We start from the raw sequence: 13064 nt of genomic DNA, 5'->3' as shown, positions 1-13064 counted from the left end.
GCTACCCTCTTCATCTTTGCCCTTCTTTTATTTAAAGTATTATTTGCAGCGGAATATTTGGATCCATCTCATGCCTTATTTTCTTCCTTTCCCTCCCACTCCTCTTTGTCCTATCTTATTCCTTTTCTACTTCTGCATGGTTATGCTCCATGCCTCAGCTTCTGCATGTAGTTTCCACTTAGCAGCACATAGAGAAAGTGCCTTGTCAGTGTCATGCTGCATCTGCCTTTCACTGGTATCTAAGCAACAGCAGCATGGGTTTGATGTCCTGTGGGAAAATGTCCCACATGAGAACTTGTTATGTATATGTAATGAAGGGGCTTTCCTTTGTTGAATTTAAACTCCTAAGACTCCTTCAAATACTATCAGAGCTGGTTTAATAAAAAGGTAATTGATGCTATAAACATAGAATTAGTTATCATTGGATTTGGCACCACTTCCCACAAAATGTCAAACATAAAGAAATTTTACTCCATTCTTGGTCTTTTTCATTGGAAATAGCATTCTAAATTGTAGTGGTAAATTATTTCCCTGAATCCCAGTGGTAGCTGACATACAATGGCAGCTTTCCAACGTATGCTTGCTTATCCATTTTACAGGTGTAGCAATGATGCAAATAGTCAGCTGCCCGTATGTAAAGACAGTCGCTACCACCAAGACCGGTAATTTTTAAAACCATCTTAGTTTGTTTTGTCTGTAAGTTGGCATGGTAGTGAATGTTGTTGTTTATCCTTTTATTTATTTATTTTTGCCCAAGTGAGTGGATTTTTTTATATTTTTCTTTTTAATGAGCAGTATAAATGCAGTTGTCATATTTGGCCAACACTTAATTTTCCCAATTGCCTGTAGTATTAGCTTCTTTGGTTCACAAAAGCAAATAAGGTCAGATCACTTTATATCTTAATTTTTGTAATAAGTGTAAACAACTTCATTCTCATATTCATAACATTTAATTTTATTTTTTGATGTTTTTAAGTTAAATATAAAAAAATCATTTTCATGTGTAAAGTGATGTGATTATGCTTGCATGCTAGTGAATATATGTGTGTGAATATTTGTGTATAGTATAAATTTACATTTTAAAGTTATTGAAGATAACTACCTGAAACTTAAATTCTAGTATAGGATTTGAGGGGTTATTTTTCAATTTTGTTTCTTGTTTCCTTAGCTTGTTTAGCTGTCTTATAAAAAATATAAATCTTGGCTTACCTTTTTAAAAAATAGAAGAAACTTTACTTTCTTTTAGGAAAAGACTAAACTGATAGAGTTTACAGGGATAACTGACTTGAGTTAGTATATTGAAATAGATTAATAAACTCAGTCATTTACTTTAAAGCAGAATTTTATTCATACCTTTTTAGGTACCTTAAAACTAGAAAATAATTTTGCCTCAGTAAATATGCTTGTTGCCTTGATTTCATTAGAATTTGAGAAATTCTTTTTAAAAATATATTTCTATTAATAAGTAGAGAATGCACCATAATTTTTATAGTTTATAAAGACTTATTAAGACTTCATGATAGGTATGACCCAAATTTCTGGCTGTTCTTAAGGTACTTCTTGGGTTGAATTTCTGAATCTAATTGAGTTTAGGCATTAGAACTAAACCAGGATATAGATTTAAGTAATTAAATCACATTTTATATGATTTTTTTGTGTTGTTCCAATTGGTCATTCATTTATTAATATTTAATAGAAACATTTAGCTTATGTTTTCAAGTTTTACTTTGTATTGAAATGTTATGCTCGGCTCTAACTTTTTATTATTCTCTTTTAGGTGTATTGCCAGGCATGGCCCCTCCTATCGTACCCATGATACATCCCCAGGTCGCTATTGCAGCTTCACCTGCTACTTTAGCTGGAGCGACAGCAGTTTCTGAGTGGACTGAATATAAAACAGCAGATGGGAAGACATATTATTATAATAATAGAACATTAGAATCAACCTGGGAAAAACCCCAAGAACTGAAGGAAAAAGGTATAGTTTTAATGAGTTGGTGGAACATAGTACAAACTATGATATTATAAATACAATACTACTTGAAATTCTGTGTTAATTCCTTTTTAACACATTTGAGGGATTTTCTAATTACATAGTTGTTGGATTTTTTATTTCTACGGAATTGATAAATGTATATTTATTTTCAAAGCCAGTTCTTCTACTTAATATTTGTCCGTCATTTTTCCATCTGGAGAAATTAACTTTTACATCCATGCAAATATATATTTTTACTGTAGTCAGGAGTTGCATAGTTATTCTGTTATATAATTATTGTTATCCTTATTGAGATCGATAGTACTGATCAGGAAGTAATGTGTGTATTGTATGTGTTCTGAAGAAAACAAAATTAGGCCTTTGGAGTCTTAGATGAAGATGACTCATAATTTTTTACATCACAATACTCTGTTTCTGTTCCTGAGTATCTTAGTATCTTATCCCTTTCAGCAGAATGAATGATTGCTACAAATGATAACATGAATGACCTGAAAGACTTTATGTCCCTCTGAAATCAGTAGTTCTTTTCTAGTGACAGTTTCCTGATAGGCATAGCGAGGTATTTGAAGTTGAACATTACATTAGATTCAAATTAGTGATATTACAAGGAAAAAATTTTATCTTTGGGATTAGTAACTAGAAATGGAGTATCTTAACTGCTTAGCCTCTGAAAGTTCTTGAAAATTACATAAAAATCCTTGAATGATATTATCTTAACTTTTTATTAGAAAAATTAGAGGAGAAGATTAAAGAGCCAATTAAAGAACCTTCCGAAGAACCTCTGCCAATGGAGACGGAGGAGGAGGATCCTAAAGAAGAGCCGATAAAGGAGATAAAGGAGGTAAAGAGCCACGACCTGTTAACCTGGGAGCCAACATTGTCGGGTACAATTTACTTGCAACTGAAAAACAATTTGATATGGTTTTAGATAATTGTTATAAATTGGATTTCTGAAATTTTAGAATTCTTTGAAGTTTCTAGTTCAGTTTTTCTTTTGAAAGTTTCATTAAATTACTTCTTATACTAAACTGAGGCCCCTAGAAAGAAAAGGCCTTGGGCCAGAGTTTGGCCCTGATACCCAGCTGCTGCCTGACTTATAGACTGATACATGTTCCAGCATAAATACAACTTCATGTTTGGGGGAATGTTCGTTATATTTTATGTGTTCTCTCCTGGCATAGAGTGCTCTCTATACAGCAGTGAAAGAAATCTGCTTTTAGGAAGCTTCCTTTATTCAGTGAGGGACCACTCATAGTCGGGTTTTATTAGTAAGGAAGTTAGCAGAAAAGAGAAACGACCCTAAATGAAGAGGTCTCCTCTAATTTTCTATACTGTGTTCCCCGTTTCTGCTGCTAAGAAGGTGGTTAGTGAGTGTAAGATAGGACCATCTGCTGCTTTGGGATCTGCTCTTGTGGAATTCAGCTCTGTCTAGGGGGGCAAGGATTTAGAACTTTCTTAGAAATTCCTACGCAGTCTCCCCTCCCTGTGCTAGCAACAGACTTTATGTTGTTTGTACTTTGAGATATTGGCAGTGATACTTGTATTTGTGGAATATTCAGGTATAGTTTTGTGATATTAATTAAGTGAAAGTAATATCTTTTCCCATAGGAGCCCAAAGAAGAAGAGATGACCGAAGAAGAAAAGGCTGCCCAGAAGGCAAAGCCGGTAGCTACTACCCCTATTCCTGGTACTCCATGGTATGTACTTGGCTTAATGAGTAAGTTTTATTTATTTATTTAATTTTTGCCATACTTGATTGTTACATGGTTTATTCTGTAGGAAGAAAAAATACTTTACTTCAAAAAAAGTATATGTCACATATATGTTTTTATCTACTGAATATTTGAGTTCTTATTTGTTGTATTTTGGGTGTTCACACCTAAAACTCAATGGCTACAGTGTCTTCCTCCCTTCGTGATTAATGTTTATTGTTCATAAGTACAGACTTGAATCACTGAGATCTTGAGTCTACTTTTTATTGTTTAACATTGTAAAAAATAGCTTTTATATAAATAGCTTTTACATATACGCACATGTGTGATTATGTTTATAGAACTATGTAAAACTATGTCTTTTTATCTAAATGTTGAGTAGTCTACTTTTTCTTTTCTTCTTTTGTTGGTTCTCTCTTTTCTTCCTCTCCCTGCATCAGTGCTTTCTCTCTTATTTGTGCTCCAACTCATTTAATTCGTATATGGTCCACATGTTGCAATGAGTTGGCTTGTTTCTTAAGTCATGGAATTTATAAGTTCCATTCCAACTTGTTTTCCTTCTTGTTTTTGTTATTGAAAAAATAAATGTTTGTTTTATGGAGTCCCACAGTCTGGATTTTATTATTGCATCCCCGCGGTACTGTTTAATAGAGTCCTCCCTTCCTGAATTTCCTGCAAACTAGCAGGCAGATAGAGAGATGTGATCAGATTCAGGTTTGATCTTTCTGGCAAGACTAGTTCATAAATGATAATGTGCCTTTCCCTCAGGATGCATCTGGTTGTCTCTTTTTTTGTGATGTTAGCAACCATTGCTGATTATTATTACCTAGATCATTGATTCTCAACCAGGAGTGATTTTGCTTCCCTTCCCCCGGCCCCGGCCCCCCTGCCGATGTATGGCAACCTCTGGAGACATTTTTGGTTGTCTTAAGTTGGAAGGTGTTAATAGCATCTAGTATCTAGTGGGTAGAGACAAGGAAGCTCCTCAACGTCCTACCATGCACAGGATAGCTCCCTACAAGAATTAATTATTTGGCCCAAAATGTCAGTAGTGGTGAGGTTGCAAAACCTGGCCTAGATCCATTAAATCTTTAAGAGTTGAAAGTGGTGATAATGTATTTCTATAATTTCTTTTTCATTTGTTAACTGGAGTACTTAGAGGTACTTCCCTTGCCAACATTGGTTATTTAGAGGTATAAGTTGTATAGGAAAGAAAAGACTTAGTGATTTTCAGAATGATGAGTTGGTTTGAATATTACAAATTCACCGATTTGACTGTATTTTGTATATTCCTATCCATTGCAGTTATTATCCTTCCTGATGTTCAGTTGTTTCATCTTTGGCTAGGGGAAGCCTCTAAAGGTTGACTTTTGAGGGTTTTTTTTGTTACAACTCTAACTTTGATACCTTCCTTGCTGTCTGCTCCAACAAGATGTTCCTGGCTTATTTCATGTATGTCCTATCACAGACCTAGATTCAGCCATTTTCCCAAGGAGCCCTGTTTTGTTTTTGTGGGCACTGGCGTTTATAGGCCATGGAGTAGGTTCTCAGGATAGTTGTTACTACTGCCTTAGTCATTATTTTAGACATTTTGGTGGACACAGATGGAAGATACATACATTTAAAGATACATCATGAGTTCATACCATTACTTGGAATTCGGGTCTACTACAAGATTTTTACTGAGCCTTAATTCACTCTTTCCTTTCCTGCTGAAAAATCCTGCTTCTGAGTGGTAGCAACATAATTACTCGTTTACTTTTCTCACAAGTCACAGAATAACAATACCAGCACTATCACTAACAGTGTGGTTACTGAAGAGAGTTTAAGCTTTTTTTTTCCCTAGTTATTTTTATGTTTAGGGTATATCACTCTAAAGATGTATAGTTAAGTTACTATGTTTTTGTTTGTTTGTTTTGGTTTTTTTGCTGAGGAGGATTAGCCCTGAGCTAAGATTTGTGCCAATCTTCCTGTATTTTATATATGGGTTACCACCACAATATGGCTGACGAGTGGTGTAGGTCCACCCTTGAGACCCGAACCCGCCAACCCAGGCCACTGAAGTGGAGTGTGCCGAACTTAACCACCAGGCTGCGGGGCCAGCCCCAAGTTACTGTGTATTAAAGGCATTTGGAATAGTTATTTTCTATATAGTTATTCCACCAACTTGATACATAGGCTCAATTTTTAAAACAGTTATGCAAAATATTTGTCTGCTTCCAAAATCAAAGTTATGAAAACAATCTGTATTCAAAGAGTATATTCCTCAATAGTTTCTCCATTTAAGTATTGTACGTGAAAAGCTGCTAACCAACTCCAAACCCCACCAGTCTGGAACTTTGTGGGCTTCGTCAGTTTTCAGATTTGAGTCTGTCCTCAGATTAGTGAAATTTTCTTTTGGAACTTGTTTTATTATTGCTTCTCTGCATCTGTTTTTTTCCTTTTCTGGAACATTTGTAATTTGCACGTCAAGTCTCTTGTATTTGTTATTCTCTAAACCCCTTACTTTTTCGTTTATGATTTATATCTCTAGTATTTGTGCTCTACTTTGAGTTATTTTCTCATTGATCTGGTAAGATATTATTAGAAAAGAATGCATGAATGCATTAAACAAGCATACAATATGGTAGAATTATATGAAGTAAAAAATTGTGGAGTTCCATCTTCACCATGCTTCTTCATGAATAAAAGTTTGGTACATGTGCCTGTGGACCTTTTCCTATATTGTGTTTTGTGTATGTATGTGTATGTGTGGTGTATATGCACATAGTGTCTTAAAAAAAGCATCTTATTCCTCAGTAGTAGTTTTTACTAAATATGTCTTAGAAACGTTGCAGTTTTAGTACCTCTAAATCTACTTGTCATGGCATAGTTTTCCGTTGCATGAAAATGCACAATTTTCCTACAAATGGATGATTAGGTGGTTTTCTGGTTTTTTGCCCCTGGCATTACAAATTTTGCTGTTTAGGACATCGTTATACATATTTCTTTGTGAACACATGCAAATATTTCTGTTGGATTGATTCCTAGAAATGAAATTGCTGAGTTAAGTGGTATAGCTATTTTAAGTTTTGATGGATATTGCTAAATAGATCTCAGAAAGGATTTTTTGGGGGGAATATAGGAGGGGCTACACCAGTTCCTATGCCCAACAGCAGATTGAGAGTACCAGTTTTCCCTCACTCCAACCAGTGTAGGGATATTCCTTTTAAATCTTTGGTAACATGATAGGAAAAGGAATCTTCTTAGATGTTTCCAGAATGCTGGTATAAATGAACCTATTTCATATTTGTTGGCTATGGATTGCCTCTTCACAGTTTCGCTTATCTTTTCATGGACTTGTCTTTTTCTTAATATGTGAGGGCTTTTTATGTGTACTGCTATTAACCCTTTGACCTTTACCTGTATTACAATTTCTCCCTATCTCATGATTTTTGTTTTAATATCTTATCATATAAATTTTATATTTTGGTGAGGTCAGATTTATTGATCTTTTTATTTATAGCTTCTAGGTTCTGTGTCTTTCTTAGGAAGAAGCATCTCCATCCCCCCAGAAAACTCCCCAACGTGCATCTGTGTGTTCCCAGTACTTTTACAGTCCGTCTGAGTACGTGAAGGATAACCACATGTCTAGATTATCTTGCGAGTTCTGTCAGTGAAGGAGTGTATCATCAGTGTAACTTTAATTCCCTATTTTATTATTTTCCATTTCTTATAAAACAGCTGAGTGCTGACTTTAAGCTAAACAATTTGTTCAGCTAAGCATTGTATGCCACTTCATTTGGATAATCACATTTTTATTAGTCTTTTTCTCTGTTGATAGCTTCAAATGTTGCTCTTCAAATTACTGTTTCTTTAGAGATGTTAAGAAGCTAAACGTAAAACATGAAGTTTCATGTTTCCCTTACCTATGTTGGGATTTTTTTCCTGGTGTTTCATGCCATTAGTTTGACTATTTTTTTTTTTTAATTAATAAAGAGAGGTCAAAATTAGAAGCATTTTATATTCTGTAGGATCAGTGAACTTAGGTTCTGGTTCTAAGAGAGTTTTAGTGTTTTGACAGGTTTTTAAAGGTCATGAACCAATTTTAATTTTTTCCATTTCTTACTAATCTGCATCACACAGATTTAGCTTGCAGTATTTGTACTGTCCTGTACTAAATTCAAAGTGAGAGAGGGGCTGCCTGTGTTTGCCATGCTTTATTTGTCTGTAGTCTGTGTTGCTGGGTTTTAACTTATGAAAAATTTATCTTTGAACTTTTGGTTGCTTTTGTATTTACTGAAAGTGGCACAAGGCCTTTATTTAATTAATTTATTTAATTTGCTGCTTTGTTTCTATAGTGTTTTTTCTATGTTTCCATAGGTTTTTACTCTCAATATTTTATTATGAAAAAATTGAAACATAAACATTGATAGACTGTTTCTAGAATAGTGAACATCATATATTGACCACCTAGATTCTACAGTTAACATTTTATCCTATTTGCTTTATTTATCCATCCCTCAATGCATCTGCCAGTCAGTCTTATTTCTTGATGCTTTAAAAGTCGCAGATATCAGTATACCTCTCCTCTAAGCACTTTATCATGCATACTTTTAGCTCAGGGCAGTTTTATGACACACGAATTCTTTGTCCATATTTTTTCCGTTAATTTTGAAATGTCCTGACAACTTCTCACTCCACCTTTACCACTAATACCATTGGAGGTGTGTTAGCACACTTAGATATTTTGAAGCCTACGTGAGTTAGTAGAATAGCATCTCCATCTTAAAGTAGTTACTGCTGTTAATAAAGATCACACAGTGTTTTAGAACCTGGCATAGAAAATTTAGGCTTAGTTCTTTTCCTGAGTAAAGTTAAACATCTAACATGAGGCCTTAAGTGTCTCCGGATGGTTCTAATGGAAATTCTTGAAGAGATTTCTGCATTGACTAGTTGGATGAAAATGTATAACATTCATCTTCCCCATCCCTGCTTTTAAAATTGATTGTGAAAAGACGTCGAAACTAGAAGCATTGTGTATTCCCTAGGATCAGTAAGCCTTAGCTTTTGGTTGGATTCCATGACAAAAAAAGGGTATCTAGTCCGTCTCCACGGAAGATTTTGGTTGAATAGTACATTATACATTTTCTCTTATTTTTTATTTGTGTTATTGAGGTACAGTTGAAGTACAATAAGCTGCACATGTTTAAAGTTCATTACTACAATCAAAGTAAACATTTCCAGTACCCCCAAAAGTTCCCTTGTGTTTCTTTGTAGTCCATCCTTCCCTCTGTCCCCGTCCCTAAGCATCCCACTCCTGTCTATTATTATAGATCACGTTGCGTTTTCTAGAATTTTTATATCAAGAATCATTTATACGTTCTCTAGCTTCTTTTTAAAAAGTATGACAGCTTTATTGAGATAATTCATATACCATACAATTCAGTCATTTAAAGTATACAACTTAATGATTTTTAATATATTCACAGAGTTATATGATCATCACCATAATCAATTTTAGAACATTTTCATTACCCCAAAAAGAAACTGCATGCTCATTAACAGGCACTCCCTATTTCCTGTCATCTCCCTTCGCTGTAGGCCACCACTAGCCTACTTTTGTGTAGATTTACTTATTCTGAACATTTCACATAAATGGAGTCATACAGTATGTGGCCTTTTATGACTGACTTGGTAAATTCTTTCACTTGGCAATAATGATTTTGAGATTCATTCACATTGCTGAATGTCTCAATAGTTTATTCCTATGTATTGCTGAGTAGCATGCTTTTGTTTGAATATGCCACAGTTTGTTTATCCATTCACCTGTTGATGCACTTTTGAGTTGTTTCCAGGCTTCAGGTATTCTACTCCTAGATATTTGCCCATTTGTAATAGCCAGAAACTGGAAACAGCTCAATAAATTACAAATGAAACAGCTATGAACATTCTTGTACAAGCTTTTGTGTAGATGTGTTTTTGTTTCTCTTGGGTAAATAAAGAGGGGTAGATTGGCTGGATTATTTGGTATATATGCCTAACTTCCTAAGAAACTACCCAGTTGCCTTCCAAAGCACTCCTACCATTTTGAAATTCTCATCAGCAGTGTATGAGGGTTCCAGTGGCTCACTACCCTCTGTAACATTCAGCATGCTCAGATTTTGAAAATGTTAGCCATTCTAATAGGTGTGGTTTTAATTTACATTTCCCTGATTTCTGATGACATTGAGCATCTTTTCACATGCTCATTTGCCATTCATATCTTGTTTGCAAAGCATATGTTCATATCTTGTGCCTACTTTTTGTTGGGTTGTTTTTCATATTACTGAAATTTGAGTTCTTTATATGTTCTGGATATGGAAGTCCTTTGTCTGATTTATGTTTGAGAATATTTCCCTTGGGAATCTGTGGATTACCTTTTCATTTTTTTAAGAATATCTTCCAAAGAGCAAAATTTTTAATTTGGAGTTCAATTTGTCAGTGTCTTTCTTTGTGCTTTGTGCTTTTTTATGTTTTAAGAAGCCTTTCCCAACCCCCAAATTACAGAGATTTTCTCCCATGTTTTCTTCCAGAAGTTTTATGGCTTTAGATTTTACATTTAGGTCTGGAATCGATTTTGAGTTGATTTTTGTGGATGGTGTGGAGTAAGAGTCCATGTTCATTTGTTTCCCATATGGGTAGTTGATCCACCACCATTTGCTGAGGAGACTTTCCTTGTTCCATTGAATTGCATTAGTACCTTTGTCAAAAATAATTTGTGAGAGTCTATTTCTGGACTCTCTTGTTTTGTTCCAATTGATTTATATGTCCATTTGCCAATACCAAATTGTTTTGATTATGGAAACTTAGGCTTTGAAATCAGGTAGGGTCAATTTTTAAAAACTTTAACTTGGTTTATCTATATTCTTTGCATTTCCATGTAAATTTTGGAAATAGCTTGTTACTTTCTATCAAAAAAAGAATCCTGCTGGAATTTTGACTGAATGAATTTTGCATTGAATCTGTAGATAAATTGGGGAGATTTCACGTCTTCACGATATTGAGTTGTCTAGTCCATGAACAGATCTTTCCATTTATTTCTCTCAGCAGTGTTCAGTGTAGAGTCTTGGACAAATTTTGTTAGATTTAGTCCCAGGTACTTTTTCTGATGCTGTTGCAAATTAGATTTTTTAAAAATTTCATTTTCCAGTTGATTACTGTTAGTATGTAAGAATATAGTTAATTTTTGTATGTTTACTTTGTAGCCTTGAATCTTGCTAAATTCATTTATTGTAGTAGTTTTGTAGATTCCCTGAGATTTCTTTATGCAAACAATCATATCATCTGCACATAGGAGCACTTTTATCTCTTATTCTCTGATTTTTAGTGCCTTTTATTACTTTTTCTCTCCTTATTAGGAATGTCAGTGCAATGCTAAATAGAAGAGGTGAAAGTAGGCATTCTTGCCTTGTTTCTGATATCAGGAAGGAGACAATTCAGTCTTTTACTGTCAGATATAATATTAGCTATAGGTTTTTCATAGATAGTCTCCATTAGTTTGAGGAAGTTCCCTACTATTCTGTTTGCTAGTGTTTTTATCGTAAATCTGCATCTTTTGAAAAGAGTTAGATTTATTCCTTCATTCTTTAAAATATAGTGAATTACATTGATTTTTAAATGTTAAACTAGCTTTGCCTGTCTAGAATAAACCTTGTCATAGTAAATTAACCTTTTTTTTTTTGGTGAGGAAGATTCACCCTGAGCTAATATCTGTGCCAGTCTTCCTCTATTTTGTATGTGGGATGCCTCCGCAGCATGGCCAGTGAGTGGAGTAGGTCCGTGCCCAGGATCTGAACCTGTGAACCCAGGCCACTAAAGCGGAACATACAGAACTTTAACCACTCGGCCATGGGGCCAATCTCTAACCTTTTTTTTTACTATATTGTTGGATTTGATTTGATTTGCTAATGTTTTATTAATGATTTTACAGCTATACTCATGTGGGATATTGTTCTGTCGTTTTGTAATGTTTTTGTTAGGTTTTGGCATTAGGTTATGCTGGTTTCATAAAATGACTTGGGTGGTGATTGGTGATTTCTACTTCTCTATTTACTGAGAAAGTTTGTACGATGGTGTTACTTTTTCCTTAAGATTTTATAGAGTTAACAAATAAAACCATCTGGAACTAGAGTTTTCTTTTGGGGAAGGTTTTTGGTAATATATTAAACTTCTTTAATAGCTATAGGACTATTCAGATTTTTTTTTCTTCTGTCAGTTTTGGTAAGTTCTATTTTTCAAGAAATTTGCTTCTTTTGTCTTAAGTTATTGAATTTGTTCATATTATTCTCTTAATGTCCTTTAAAAGTCTCTATGATCTGTGGTGATAACCCTTTTTTCCTTTCCAGATAGTGGGGATGTGTTCTCTTTTCTTGATCAGTCTAGCTAGGAGTTTGCCAGTTTTGTTGGTCTTTTAAAAGACCAGCTTTGGGCTGGTTGTCTTTTTTTTTTAAATTGATTTCTACTCTATTATTTCTTTCCTTCTGCTTGCTTTGGGTTTCCTTTACCCTTCTTTTCCCAGTTTCTTATGAGGAACTCTTAGGTCATTAGTGTTAGTTATTTCTCCTTTTCTGATACAAGCTTTTAAAGCCATAGTTTCCTTTTAATCACTGCTTTAGCAGCATCATACAAGTTTTGATGTGTTGTATTTTCATTGCCATTCAGTTCATATTATTTTAAAATTTACTTTTTGATTTTGTCTTTGACTCATGAATTATATAGAAGGCTGTTGTTTGATTTCCAGAATTTGGGGGTTTTCTAGATGTCTTACTGTTACTGATATACTTGCCCTGTGGTCAGAGAATGTGATTTTGGTACTTTCAAATTCATTAAGACTTTTTTTATTATTCAGCACATGATCTGTCTTAGTACTGTTTGTTTTTGGGTCTGATTGGTCTATCAATTGCTCAGAAATCGTGGGATTAATCTACTATAATTGTGTAATTTTCTCTTTCTTTAATTTAGTCCGTTCTTCATCTGTTTTGAGGCTCTGTTAATAGACTTATACACCTTTTACAATGATTACTTGTTGCTGATTGTCTTTTTTATTGTTATGAAATGATTCTCTTTGTCTCCTGTAATACCGTTTGTCTTGAAGTCTGTTTCATCTGTTATTAAAATAGCCATTCCTATCTTTATGCTAATTGTGTGGTATATCTTTTTCTGTCCATTTACTTTCAGCATTTCTATGGCTTTATATTTAAAGTTTGTCTCCTAAGACAGCTTATAGTAGTGTCTTGCTTTTTAATTGGAGTGTTTAGACTATTAGCATTAATGTAATTTTTCATTATGGTTGGTTTTAGATCTTTTGTTTTCTGTTTTTTGTTACTCTCTTCCTC

The 13064-nt window shown here is 34.2% G+C and overlaps 1 protein-coding gene across 5 annotated transcripts in view; it reads left to right on the top strand.

Annotated features, from left to right (window-relative positions):
* TCERG1 (transcription elongation regulator 1) overlaps positions 1-13064 on the top strand; it is a 61732-nt gene that overhangs the window by 18976 nt on the left and 29692 nt on the right. For 3 of the 5 annotated variants that reach the window (XR_006889361.1, XM_046666384.1, XM_046666383.1), the window contains exons 6-9: positions 600-662; positions 1778-1978; positions 2725-2837; positions 3605-3693. Coding sequence is in view for 4 of the 5 variants with exons in the window: in XM_046666384.1 (XP_046522340.1) it covers positions 600-662; positions 1778-1978; positions 2725-2837; positions 3605-3693 (466 nt within the window). In the remaining variant the exon portion in view is untranslated. The remainder of the gene's footprint in view (positions 1-599; positions 663-1777; positions 1979-2724; positions 2838-3604; positions 3694-13064) is intronic. The other 2 variants (XM_046666386.1, XM_046666385.1) reach the window with 1 other exon arrangement.

This window comes from Equus quagga, chromosome 7 (genome assembly GCF_021613505.1).
Source record: "Equus quagga isolate Etosha38 chromosome 7, UCLA_HA_Equagga_1.0, whole genome shotgun sequence".
NCBI classification, from domain to species: Eukaryota; Metazoa; Chordata; class Mammalia; order Perissodactyla; family Equidae; genus Equus; species Equus quagga.
The sequence above is the reverse complement of the archived record's forward strand: the minus strand, read 5'-3'. Positions and strand labels throughout refer to the sequence as shown.